This window comes from Hemiscyllium ocellatum, chromosome 15 (genome assembly GCF_020745735.1).
Source record: "Hemiscyllium ocellatum isolate sHemOce1 chromosome 15, sHemOce1.pat.X.cur, whole genome shotgun sequence".
NCBI classification, from domain to species: domain Eukaryota; kingdom Metazoa; phylum Chordata; class Chondrichthyes; order Orectolobiformes; family Hemiscylliidae; genus Hemiscyllium; species Hemiscyllium ocellatum.
Window position 1 is genome coordinate 44,931,666 of NC_083415.1, and position 12,583 is coordinate 44,944,248.

At 42.3% G+C, this 12,583-nt stretch overlaps 1 protein-coding gene across 7 annotated transcripts in view; it reads right to left on the reverse strand.

The window, feature by feature from the left end:
• Positions 1 to 12,583, reverse strand: part of LOC132822966 (rho GTPase-activating protein 18-like) — a 143,912-nt gene that overhangs the window by 64,082 nt on the left and 67,247 nt on the right. For 3 of the 7 annotated variants that reach the window (XM_060836422.1, XM_060836423.1, XM_060836421.1), the window contains exons 1-2: positions 5,736 to 5,804; positions 5,286 to 5,460 (exon numbers count right to left, since the gene is read on the reverse strand). The exons of 3 other annotated variants lie outside the window; for them this stretch is intronic. In XM_060836422.1, coding sequence (XP_060692405.1) covers positions 5,286 to 5,460; positions 5,736 to 5,775 — 215 coding nt within the window. In that variant the 5' untranslated portion in view covers positions 5,776 to 5,804. Of the gene's footprint in view, positions 1 to 5,285; positions 5,461 to 5,735; positions 5,805 to 12,583 lie in introns of those variants that run through there. One more of the 7 variants, XM_060836427.1, reaches the window with a different exon arrangement.

A 12,583-nucleotide genomic window follows, 5' to 3' on the forward strand; every position in this document is an offset into this window, starting at 1 on the left:
GGAGCTTGGTTGGAGCAGCTGTGGTAAGCTTAAATAAGGGAAATTAAAAAGGAATGCAAGTAAAGATGAATGGAGTGAACTGGAAAGGAATTTAGCAAAGACAATTGAAGTGCAAGGCAGACATTTAAGAAAATAATTTATGACTCATATATATATGAATCAATATACATACATCCTATCGAGGATGAGCAATTCTAGAAAGTGGTTTAGCTAACTGTAGTTAACCAGGAAAGTTAAGGACAGCATCAAACTGAAAGAAAAAATAATGCAATTTGGCAAAGATTAGTGGTGAGCCAGAGGATCGGACAAAGTTTAAAAAGGAACAAAAAAATTACCAAAAAAAAGATGGAGAAGCTAAACTTTGTGGTTCAACTTGAAGTAATATTAAGGCAGACAGTAAAACCTTCTTTAAATATATATAAATGAAGACAGAAGTCAAAGTAAATCAATGCCTCTTAGGGAATGAGATTGGGTGAATAATAATGGTCAACCAGGAAATGGCAGAGGAGTTGAATAAAAGCTCTACATCAGTCTTTATAGTAGAAGGCACTAAAAACATGCTAAAATTACAAAATAATCAAGAGGCAACAGTAGGAGAGGAAAAAAAATTATCACAAGAGAAACAGGAATAGCAAAACTAATAGGGCTAAGGGCTGATAAGTTCCCTAGACTTGATGGAATGCACCTTGGGATATTAAAAGAAGTAGGTACAGCAATAGTGGATATGCTTGTAGTAATCATCCAAGAATATTAGATTCTGGAAACATATCAGGGGATTGGAAACCTGCCATTGTAAAACCTTTATTCTAAAAGGAAAGGAGGCAAATAAAAAGCAGGCAACTATAGACCAGTAAGCTTAATATCTGTTATTGGAAAAATGTAAGTGTCTATTATAAAGGATGTAATGCCAAATCAATTAAAATTATGTAATATGATCAAGCAAAGTCAGAATATTTCATAAAGGGAAAATCATACTGGACAAATTACTATAATTATTTGAGGAAGTGACAAGTAGGATAGATAAAGGAGAGGCAGTGAATGTAATAGATTGGCATATTTGGAAAGTAAAAAGTGAGGGCTGCAGATGCTGGAGATCAGAGCTGAGAATGTGTTGCTGGTTGAAGCACAACAGGTTAGGCAGCATCCAAGGAACAGGAAATTCGCCATTTCGGGCCAGAGCCTGATGAAGGGCTCTGGCCCGAAACATTGAATTTCCTGTTCCTTGGATGCTGCCTAACCTGCTGTGCTTTAACCAGCAACACATTCTCAGCTCATATTTGGAAAGTGTTGATAAGATATCATACATTAGGCTACTTAATAAGATAAGAGCTTGGCATTGAAAGTAGAATTTGAGCATGGATAGGGGATTGGTGACCAAAGACCAAGAGATGAAATAAGGCGGGCACTTTCAGGATGGTGACCTGTAATTAGTGGAGTGCCACAATGATTGCACAATGTTCAGCACCATTCACATCTTTTCAGATACTGAAGCAATCCATGTTTAAATGCAACAAAATCTTGACACTATCCAGACTTGGGCTGACAAGTGGCCAGTAACATATGCTCCACACAAATGCCAGTCAATGGTCATCTCCAAATGAAGCAATCTAACCATCCGCCCTTGACATTCAATGACATTACCAGTGGGTTACCACTGACTAGAAACTACTCTCACCACATAAACACAGTGGTTATATGAGCAGGTGAGAAGCTAGGAATATTGCAGAAATTAAGTTACCTCCTGACTCTCCAAGGCACAAGTCAGGAGTGTGATGAAATACCTCCCACTTGCCTGGATAGGTGTAGGTCCAACAACATTCAAGATGCTTGACACCATGCAGGGCAAAGCAGCCTCCTTGATTGGCACCACATCCACAAGCATCCAATCCCTCCACCATTGATACTCAGTAGCAGCAAAATGCACCATTTACAAGATACACTTCAGAAATTCATCATGTTTCAACCCTATGGCCACTTCCAGCTAGAAAAATAAGGGCAGTCAGTCCTGGGAACACCATCTGCAAGTTCTCCTCCAAGGTATTAATATCCTGACTTGGAAATATAACTCCGTTCCTTCACTGTAGCACAGTCAAGATCCTGGAATTTCCTCCCTCATGGCATTGTGGGTCACTGCACTACGCATGGACTGCAGCAGTTCAAGAAGGCAGCTCATCACCACCTTCTCATGGGCAATTAGGGACAGGCAATAAATACCGGCCAGCCAATGAAGCTCACATCCCATGAGTAAACAAAAACAAAAGAAGCTAGAATAGAGTGCTTTGGGAAACCTCCTACATGAATCACAATGATCAAACATCAACATTCAGCAACAAATTGAATATTGGCTTTTATTTCAAAGGGAATGGAGTGTATAAGTAAGGACGTTTTACTAAAACTATACTAGTCAGACCACAACTGGAATACTCTCAGAGAAGATACACTGGCTTTTGCAGGCAGTCCAGGGAAGGTTTATTTGGCTGATTCAAGTTTTGGAGGAACTGTTTAATAAAGAGAAGTTAAATAGATTGACCCTGAACTTATTGGAATTTAGAAAAATTAGAGGTGACTTCATTAAAACATGTAAGATTCTTAGGACACTTAACAGGGGAAATATGAAGAGATTGTTTCCCCTTGTAGAGGTTGAAGGCCAGACAGAAGCATAGAAGCCCTACAGTGTGGAAGCAGGCAAAAGTGAGGACTGCAGATGTTGGAAACCAGAGTTTAGATCAGAGTGGTACTGGAAAAGCACAGCAGGTCAGGCAGCATCCGAGGAGCAGGAAAATCAATGTTTCGGTCAAAAACCCTTCATCAGGTTTCTGATGAAGGGCTTTTGCCTGAGATATCAATTTTCTTGCTCCTCAGATGATGCCTGACCTGCTGTGCTTTTCCAGCACCACTCTGATCGAAAGTGTGAAAGCAGGCCTATCAAGTCCACACCAACCCTTCAAAGAACATCCCATCTTGACCCACCCTATAACCATACATTTCCCATAGCTAATCCACTTAGCCTGCACATCCATGGACTGTGGGAGGAAATCCACAAAGAGAAGGGGAGAATGTGTAAACTCCACAGAGATAATCACCCGAGGCTGGAATTGAACCTGGATCCCTGGTACTATGAAGCAGCAGTGCTAATCACTGAGCCACTATGCCCTAATCTCAGAACAGGGGTTACACCTTTAAGACAAAGATGAGGAGTTTCTTGTCTCAGTGGGTAGTGAATCTGTGGAATTCTTTACAACAGAGGTTTGTTGAGCCTGGATCATTAAGTGTACTCAAGGCTGAGATAGACAGATATTTAATCAATAAGGAGTCTGAAGGTTATGGTGAAAAAGCAGGAAGGTAGAATGGGGGGTTATCAGATCTGCCTTGATCTCATTGAGTAGCAGAGCAGACTTAATGGCCTACTTTTGCTCCTGTGTCTTATTCTCTACCATGCAGAAGTTTTTATCAGCATTAAATGCTTCCAATCTTCTAAAACCCAAACCATTGCTTTGTTCATATCAACTGAATCCAGAAAATACATAATATTAGTTCAGATGTTCCACTCAAAATAACAGATAATGCCATATTCCACTGTTTATAAGGAAATGCAAAAGTTAAATCAAGAATTGGATAGATGCACAGTTAAACTCAAACTCCTAAGGTCACTCTCACATTTTGCCACTCCGTCATTAGTTTCACTGAAACTTCACCTTGCTGCCTGCTTCACCATTGAAATGAATGGAGTACCAGAACATTGCTGTATCTGTGCAGTAGATATGGAAGTTATGCTTTGTCCATTTAAAAAGCACCATTCAATAACATGACAAATTCTAGTATTTGGCAATTAAAATTTCTGCAGCTAAAAATAAACTGCTACAAATTTAAAGCGATATTCTTTCAGGTGTTGGAAGAGATTTTAAAAGTGTCAAATTTAAATTCATAAATAACTTTTTTTTGGTTTTCCTTTCTGTTTCTTTTTTGTTCTTTCAATTCAGCTTTGCTTTCTGTGTATTTTTCTTTCTGTATCTGATTTGACAATCAGACACTAATTAAAATGTCCTTCTCAGTCTTTCAACTGGATTATGTTACTTATACCAAGAAACAAAAAAACTGCAGATGCTGGAATTCAAGGTAGACAGGCAGGAGGCTGGAAGAACACAGCAGGCCAAGCAGCATCAGGAGGTGGAGAAGTCGATGTTTCGGGTGTAACCCTTACATCAGAGGGCAATTTAACAAACTTGATGCTTTTTGATATGGTCTTAGCTGTAATAGAAGATCACATAACAGGATGGACAACAAGATAGGACTTATGATATGGATAGGACTTATGATAGGACTTTTGGTATGGTCTTAGCTGTAATAGAAGGTCACAAAACAGGATGGACAACAAGATAGCTGTCATCCATCCATCAGCAAAGATTTTCTAATTCCTGCCAGCTTTACCAACCCACCTCAACTACAGGAAACTGATTTGGAAAATTAGCACAACCCTTCACAAATCTCTCCTCAGTTTTAAAGACTAAGGTTGCAAAACTTCAACTAGCTGCAATCAGATCCCAACAGGTTGAAGGATAAGTCCCTCCACGCAAACATTGAACAATCATTAACCACCTCAGAAACTGTTGTAATATTTTTACCACCTCAGTCATTGGGGGAAGGTTAAAGAATCTCTTAAAATGCAGCCGTGAAACTCCCAATCACATCCTGGAAAAGATCAAAGATTGTGCTGTTAGTTCCACAATCTTCCAATCTTGTTGCTTCGGGAGATACATAGTTGTTTATCCTGTTCAATCAGCTCCCAGATGCCTAGTTTCCCTCAGCAACTTCCCTCATACAAAAAGCCCAAATGGGAAAGTGTAACTAACATAGAAAGCCAATAAGTACCCTAATAAAACAAGGTCTGACCAACTGTGAACTTCTGAACACTAGTCGACACTATAAATAACTTCTCATTTGGTTGGAAGTGCATTCAAAACTGTAAGAATGCAAACTTTATAACCGAGATGCGTTTGTATGTACAATTCAACCGTTCTTCGGAAAAGCATATGCAAGCCAAATAAAACAGACAGTGAACCTTAAGCGATTAATAAATCTTTATATCATAAACATGATCTTAAAATTTGATGACCTGAATGCATCAAATACATTCAGTTTTTAATTTGTTCAGCCAACGATACTGCAATCTGTACTAAAACCAATGTGACAAAAACCAGATAGAATTTTTGGTTTCACCTTACCTACATTAGAAATATAAATGCTCGATGGTATTATATTTTGAAATGAACAAAGCAAAATGATACCTTTGGGCAAATTTGGAGTGCGGGCAATTACGTACAGCCGCTGGCATGGAATTCGCATACATTCTTGGTCTCGGGATACGGGAATAAGTGTTTGAAGTGACATTTGTTGTCTGGACGTTCTCCATCGCAGTTGGCGAGCTCTCCTTTACGGTACCGGGAATAGTTCCAAACCAAACTGAAGAGAAACTTGAATAAGAGGAAGAATGCTGTCCACCAGAGATCCTGTTCTAAAGACTAACTTACGAGGAATGTTAACCCAGCCTCCCAGTGTGACAACAATCTCCGGGCTGGATAAGTTACCAACTCCACCCCCTCGCTCATGCACGCACATTCACCTAAAAGCATTATAAACCATTGTACTGTACTGCACTATATAATCCGTTAAACCGCACGGGCTTCGTTAAAGCATCAAAGTTTCACTTCAACGTTTTACAGGATTTTATTTTTTACCAGCTCTTCTATGTTTTTCGTATTGAGACGCAATTTTCATCTGACAAAGTAAGCAAGTGTTCCTCTGGAAAGCACGACGCCGATCTCTTACGGTAAAGCACTTGGTTGAACATGTTTTGCTTCATTCTTTGTGCAGGAATTTGTCACAGTGCAGATGACTGGCAAGCTATTGTGAAATGTTTGTTATCGACCCAAAAATGTCACTCTGGCAAATGATCCAATGAAGTGATGAAAAGAAGGAAGTTAAAATCACAATATTTCCAATGAATAAACAATAAAAGTCTCTTCCTGACGAAACATGCAGAATTATAAAATCTAAGTAACATTCTTGGTATTTTGTATAATTCTGTGAAAGGCTGATTCAGCCCGACCTCAATGTGATTTTTTTTTAATACCACCAGCAGAATATTACTGCAGAAAAATCCAATGAGATTTTCTAAGCTTCGCTCGATAATTGATCCTTTATTGTGTTGGGTCAAAATGCTGGCCCCTTTCCTAACTGCACTGGCGGTGTCCCTCGCCCACGCGGAGTGCTGTGATTTAAAACCGCAACGCACCCTCTACCCTCTCCACAACAATGAGATGTGGACAATAATGCTGACCCAGATGGCGACACCTGCAGTCCATGAGTCAAAAAGAAAGACCAAAGTCGAAGTGCTTTCACATCAAGAAAATCCGTGGTGCTGAACTTTTTTTGTCGATCTCAAAACAATCATGAAGTTAGCATAGAAATAGAAGGAAGTACATTCTGAAAAGGGTCACTGGACGTGTAAAGTTGACAATGTATTTTCTCCACAGAAGCTGCTCGACCTGTTCAGTTTTTCCAGCAATTTTTGTTTCAGATTTCCAGCATTCTAGCAGTTCTTTGTGTTTTATTTCATAAATTTGATATACCTGGGATCAGCAGTGCTCCACATTCAGATGTATTGTATTACGACCAAAACGTTAACTAGGCCATGTTCATTTTTTCAAGTGAACACAGACAGAAGCCACTGAAGTATTAGCTTAGACTGGGTGCTCCAGTCTCTAACATGAAGCTTGCATCATTTAAGAAGATTATTAAAATAGCATTCCAAAAAAACTGCAAAAACTGATGGTTTCACAAAAGGTGGAAAGGGAACACATTGTGTGGAACATACTATATCTAGAAAACGTACGGTTAGGGCACCTGGAAAACCAACATGTTTGCCAACACCTTCAAACAGGTGAATAAGAGGCAGATTGAACAGTTTTTGTGTGCTCTTTATTGAGGATCACAAGATTTATGGAAAAAAACACTTTGGGAAGGAAAAGTAAAAAAAAGTCAATTGAAAAGGACATGAGCAGTATACAACCAGGCCAGGTTGGTTTAAACAACCAGGAAATTTGCAACCAGCTGCAGCCAGGAGTCCTGAATGAATGACCTATCTCTACATCCCCCTGAGGTCCCCAGGACCACAGCTTTGAAAGAGTACCAGTACAAAGCTGAATAACAATATGACGAGACGCTGACTCATTGGCAAGTGAGTACTGATTAGCACTGAATATGCACAAGTTAAATACATCATTAGAAGAACCAAAGACACATACATCAAACACCAACTTCATCAGCAAGGACGATGCTGTCAAGCTAGTGAACCAATGCCTTACCACTCATTTCACCTTCCACAACAAAACCTACAGACAAACCAATAGAACACCCATAAGTTGTCCAACATCAGGATTCTTAGCAGAGGTAGTAATGCAGAGACTTGAACAAACAGCTCTGCCGACCATCCAACACAAGCTTTGGGTCAGCTATGTGGATGACACTTTTGTCATCACTAAACAAAACAAATTAGAGGAAACCTTCAAGACCATCAATAATATCCTTACTGGCATAAAATTCACTAAAGAGGAGGAAAACAACAACAACTGCCATTCCTAGATGTCACAGTATATTGAACAGCCAATAGGAAACTTCAAGCCAGCATCTACAAGAAAACAAATCATACTGACCAAATATTGAACTACAGAAGCAATCATCCCAACATCCACAAACGAAGCTGCATTAGAACATTATTTCAATGAGCCATCACATACTGCAGCACAGAAGAACTATGAAAAGCAAAGGAAAATCACCTATAAAACATATTCACAAAGAACGTATACTCAATGAACACAGTCTTCCAATTTCTCAGCAACAAACTAAAATAAGCAGACAAAACACTTCCAGAAACCCAGCGACTCTCCCCTACATCAAAGACATCTCAGAGATGACTGCCAGACTACTCAGGCCTTTTGGAATCATGGCAGCCCACACACCCACCAACACACTAAAACAACAGCTAATGAACTTGAAAGCCCCTATACAGGCAACAAGCAAAACTAATGTCATTTACAAAATACCATGCAAGGACTGAAACAAACACTACATTGGACAAACAGGCACAAAACGAGCCACCAGGATACATGAACATTAATTAGCCACACAAATACAAGACTCACTCTCACTAAATCCTTACATACAGATGAGGAAGGGCACCACGTCAATTGGGACAACACATCCATCCTAGGACAAGCCAAACTGAGATATGCATGAGAATTCCTAGGAGCAAGGCATTCCAACCGGAACTCTATCAACAAACACATTGACTTGGATCCCATTTACCATCCCCTGAGAAAAAGAACAGGAAATGATATCACCACAAGAAATGACAACACCAATCCAAGTAAACCAAAACACATAAATAGAAAGCAGGCTTGCCACCAGTGCTTCATCCGGAGGCTCACTGATGATGTTATCTAGTATCGTGACAAAACATCTAAAAATGAACCTTCCAGCTCAGCGAGCAAACCTACATCCAGAACCTCAACCTGAGCTACAAATTATCTCAAAACTCAATTCTTATTAACTGCAGAACTCAGCTCATTAATAGCAACTTTCTTTTATATCATCTGCCCTGAGCAAACTACATGTCAATTCTCAACATGAAAGTGACAGTGGCCACCTGACAATTTCAGCCTGGTGCTTGTTCCAAAGGATCTCCATATTGGAACCAGGGACCAACCCATCAGGGCCGCTCAATGGATGCCAGTCATATGCACCCTACATCACCAGACACTGGCATCAGCATGTGCCAGTTTCTAAGAAACCTTATGGCACAGCAGTATGCTTCTGGATTTCACTGCTGCACCATGGGGTGCAGCAACTATGATTGTAGTGCTGCAGCAAGTACACTTTGCACACAGAGACATTAACCCAGCACAAGAACTGGACTAGGCTTCGACTCTGGTCTGCTTTTCTGTTCTCTCAGCAGTCATTCAATTTGAGCCCACCTGGAAGCTCACAACATCCCTGCCATCCCTTGCTTAGCATTTTAGTACCCTGCCCGTCAGCCAGAGATGCCAGTCTAACAGTACTGCTTCAATAACAGAAACAGAAGTTGCTGGAAAAGCTCAGCAGATCTGGCAGCATCTGTGAAGAGAAATCAGAGTTAATATTTTGGGTCTGATGACCCTTCCTCAGAACTCTGAGGGTTCCTGCTTGCACCGTTTTCAACTTTACAAAATAAATAGCACCATTCCCTGGTTCAATGATCAATCAGAGTCAAACTGCCTGGTGTAAACTTAAACAAAACTGGTAGGTAAAGCCTCATCACCTCAGGGGATCTCCCATCCACCGCCTCCAATCTCATATCCCACAACCCCACACCGCCCGTTTCTATCTCCTGCCCAAAATCCACAAACCTGACTGTCCCGGCTGACCCATTGTCTCAGCCTGCTCCTGCCCCACCGAACACGACATGGTCCTGTCCCCCTTAGTCCAAGAACTCCCCACCTACGTGCGGGGCACCACCGATGCCCTCCACCTCCTCCATGATTTTCGCTTCCCCGGTCCCCAACACCTTATCTTCACCATGGACATCCAGTCCCTGTACACCTCCATCCCCCATCACGAAGGACTCAAAGCCCTCCACTTCTTCCTTTCCCGCCGTACCAACAAGTACCCTTCCACTGACACCCTCCTTCAACTGACTGAACTGGTCCTCATTCTGAACAACTTCTCTTCCCACTTCCTCCAAACCAAAGGAGTAGCCATGGGCACCGCATGGGCCCCAGCTATGCCTGCCTCTTCGTAGGATATGTGGAGCAGTCCATCTTCCGCAGCTACACTGGCACCATCCCCAACCTTTTCCTCTGCTACATTGATGACTGTATCGGCGCTGCCTCATGCTCCCACCAGGAGGTTGAACAGTTCATCCACTTTATGAACACCTTCCACCCCGACCTCAAATTTACCTGGACCGTCTCAGACTCCTCCCTTCCCTTCCTAGACCTCTCCATTTCTATCTCAGGCGACTGAATCAACACGGACATTTACGATAAACCAACTGACTCCCACAGTTACCTAGACTACACCTCCTCCCACCCTTCCCCCTGTAAAAATGCCATCCCACATTCCCAATTCCTTTGTCTCCGCTGCCCAGGAGGACCAGTTCCAATACCGAACAACCCAGATGGCCTCTTTCTTCAAAGACTGCAATTTCCCCCCAGACATGATTGACGATGCTCTCCACCACATCTCCTCCACTTCCCGCTCCTCCGCCCTGGAGCCCTGCCCCTCCAATCACCACCAGTGAGAACCCCACTGGTCCTCACCTATCACCCCACGAACCTCCACATACATTGTATCATCCGTCGTCATTTCCGCCACCTCCAAACAGACCCCACCACCAAGGATATATTTCCCTCCCCTCCCCTATCAGTGTTCCGAAAAGACTACTCCCTCCGTGACTCCCTCGTTAGGTCCACACCCCCCACCAACCCAACCTCCACTCCCGGCACCTTCCCCTGCAACCGCAAGAAATGCAAAACTTGTGCCCACACCTCCCCCCTTACTTCCCTCCAAGGCCCCAAGGGATCCTTCCATATCCGCCACAAATTCACTTGCACTTCCACACACATCATTTACTGCATCCACTGCACCCGATGTGGCCTCCTCTATATTGGGGAGACAGGCCGCCTACTTGCGGAATGTTTCAGAGAACACCTCTGAGTCACCCGGACCAACCAACCCAATCACCCCATGGCTCAACACTTCAACTCTCCCTCCCACTCCACCTAGGACATGCAGGTCCTTGGACTCCTCCATCGCCAGACCATAGCAACACGACGGCTGGAGGAAGAGCGCCTCATCTTCCACCTAAGAACCCTCCAACCATAAGGGATGAACTCAGATTTCTCCAGTTTCCTCATTTCCCCTCCCCCCACCTTGTCTCAGTCCCAACCCTCAAACTCAGCACCACCTTCCTAACCTGCAATCTTCTTCCTGACCTCTCCGCCCCCACCTCCACTCCGGCCTATCACCCTCACCTTATCACCCTCACCTTAACCTCCTTCCACCTATCGCATTTCCAACACCCCTCACCCAAGTCCCTCCTCTCTACCTTTTATCTTAGCCTGCTTGGCACACCTTCCTCATTCCTGAAGAAGGGCTCATGCCCAAAATGTCAATTCTCCTGCTCCTTGGATGCTGCCTGACTTGCTGCACTTTTCCAGCAACACATTTTCAGCTCTGGTAGGTAAAACTGTCAGTTATCATTAACTGGTGCATTCTCCATGATCACACCTCCACCAATCAGCATCTACTTGCCAATCAATCTGCACTCTCTTATCATCCAATCATAAATGTTATTCCCCTTACATAGCTATTGTTGTGAATAGCCTGCTGAGTGCAAAATGAAAAGTTTCAGCATAAAGTGTTATTTTTCAACAATACTCAAGTTTCGCACTTCCACACACCTGTTTGAAAGTCAGAAGTGAAGATAATCATTGCATAGTTTTCGGTGCCATTCACAATGTCATTGACATTGAAGTAGCTCATGCCACATTCAGGTCTGGTCAATATCCATGATTGGGCTAATAAATAGCAAGAAATATTCATGACACACAAATGGCAGGCACTGACCATCTCCAAAAAGTGAATCAAATTATCTCCCTTTGAAGTTGAATGGTGTTGTTATCACTGAATCCCACCCCCTTCCCATCAATATCCTGGAATTACCATTGGCCAGAATCATAAATGGACCAACTATATAAATATTGTGCCCACAAAGGGTAGATCAGTGTTTGGAAATTCAGTAATGAGTAATTTATCTCCCAGGCTGAATTTCCCTGGAGCAGCAGAAACTACTTTGTGTGCGAGATGGAATGTAAAATTGAAGAATTTCATATTGCCTTGCCTCTGAGGAAGTTGAATACCAAAAGCTTTCTGCTCCAATTTCACAGCAGGGAAGTATGGGAAAGGGACCCACGATTGGTTCTAATATCAGAGTCTAGAAGCCTGAGGGAATATCCCACCCTCCAACTTCCCAAAGCCTGTCCACCATTTACAAGGCACAAATCAAGAGAGTGATGGGATACTCTCCACTTTCCTCGCTGAGTACAGTTCCAGAAACACTCAACAAGCTCAACATCATCCAGGACAAAACAATCCACCTGAGTGCACCGCATCCATCACTTTCAACCTTCACTACCTACACCACAGATTTACAGTGGAAGAGTGTTGACCATAGACAAAATGCACACGAGTCATTCACCAGCATCTTCCAAACCCGAGACCTAGAAGAACAAAGACAACAGGTAGCAAACTAACACCATAACTTGCAAATCTCTTCGCAAAGCTGTACCCCATCCTGATTTGGAACTTTATTGTCATTCCTTCACTGTCATTGAATCAAAATCATGGAAATCCCTCCCTAATGAAAATTTAGTGTACACTATCTGAATGACTGCAGATTGCAAAGACAACTCATCACCACTTTCTCAAGGGAAATTAGGATGGTTAATAATTACTAGCCTAGTCACAATCCATTAAAAAATTGATC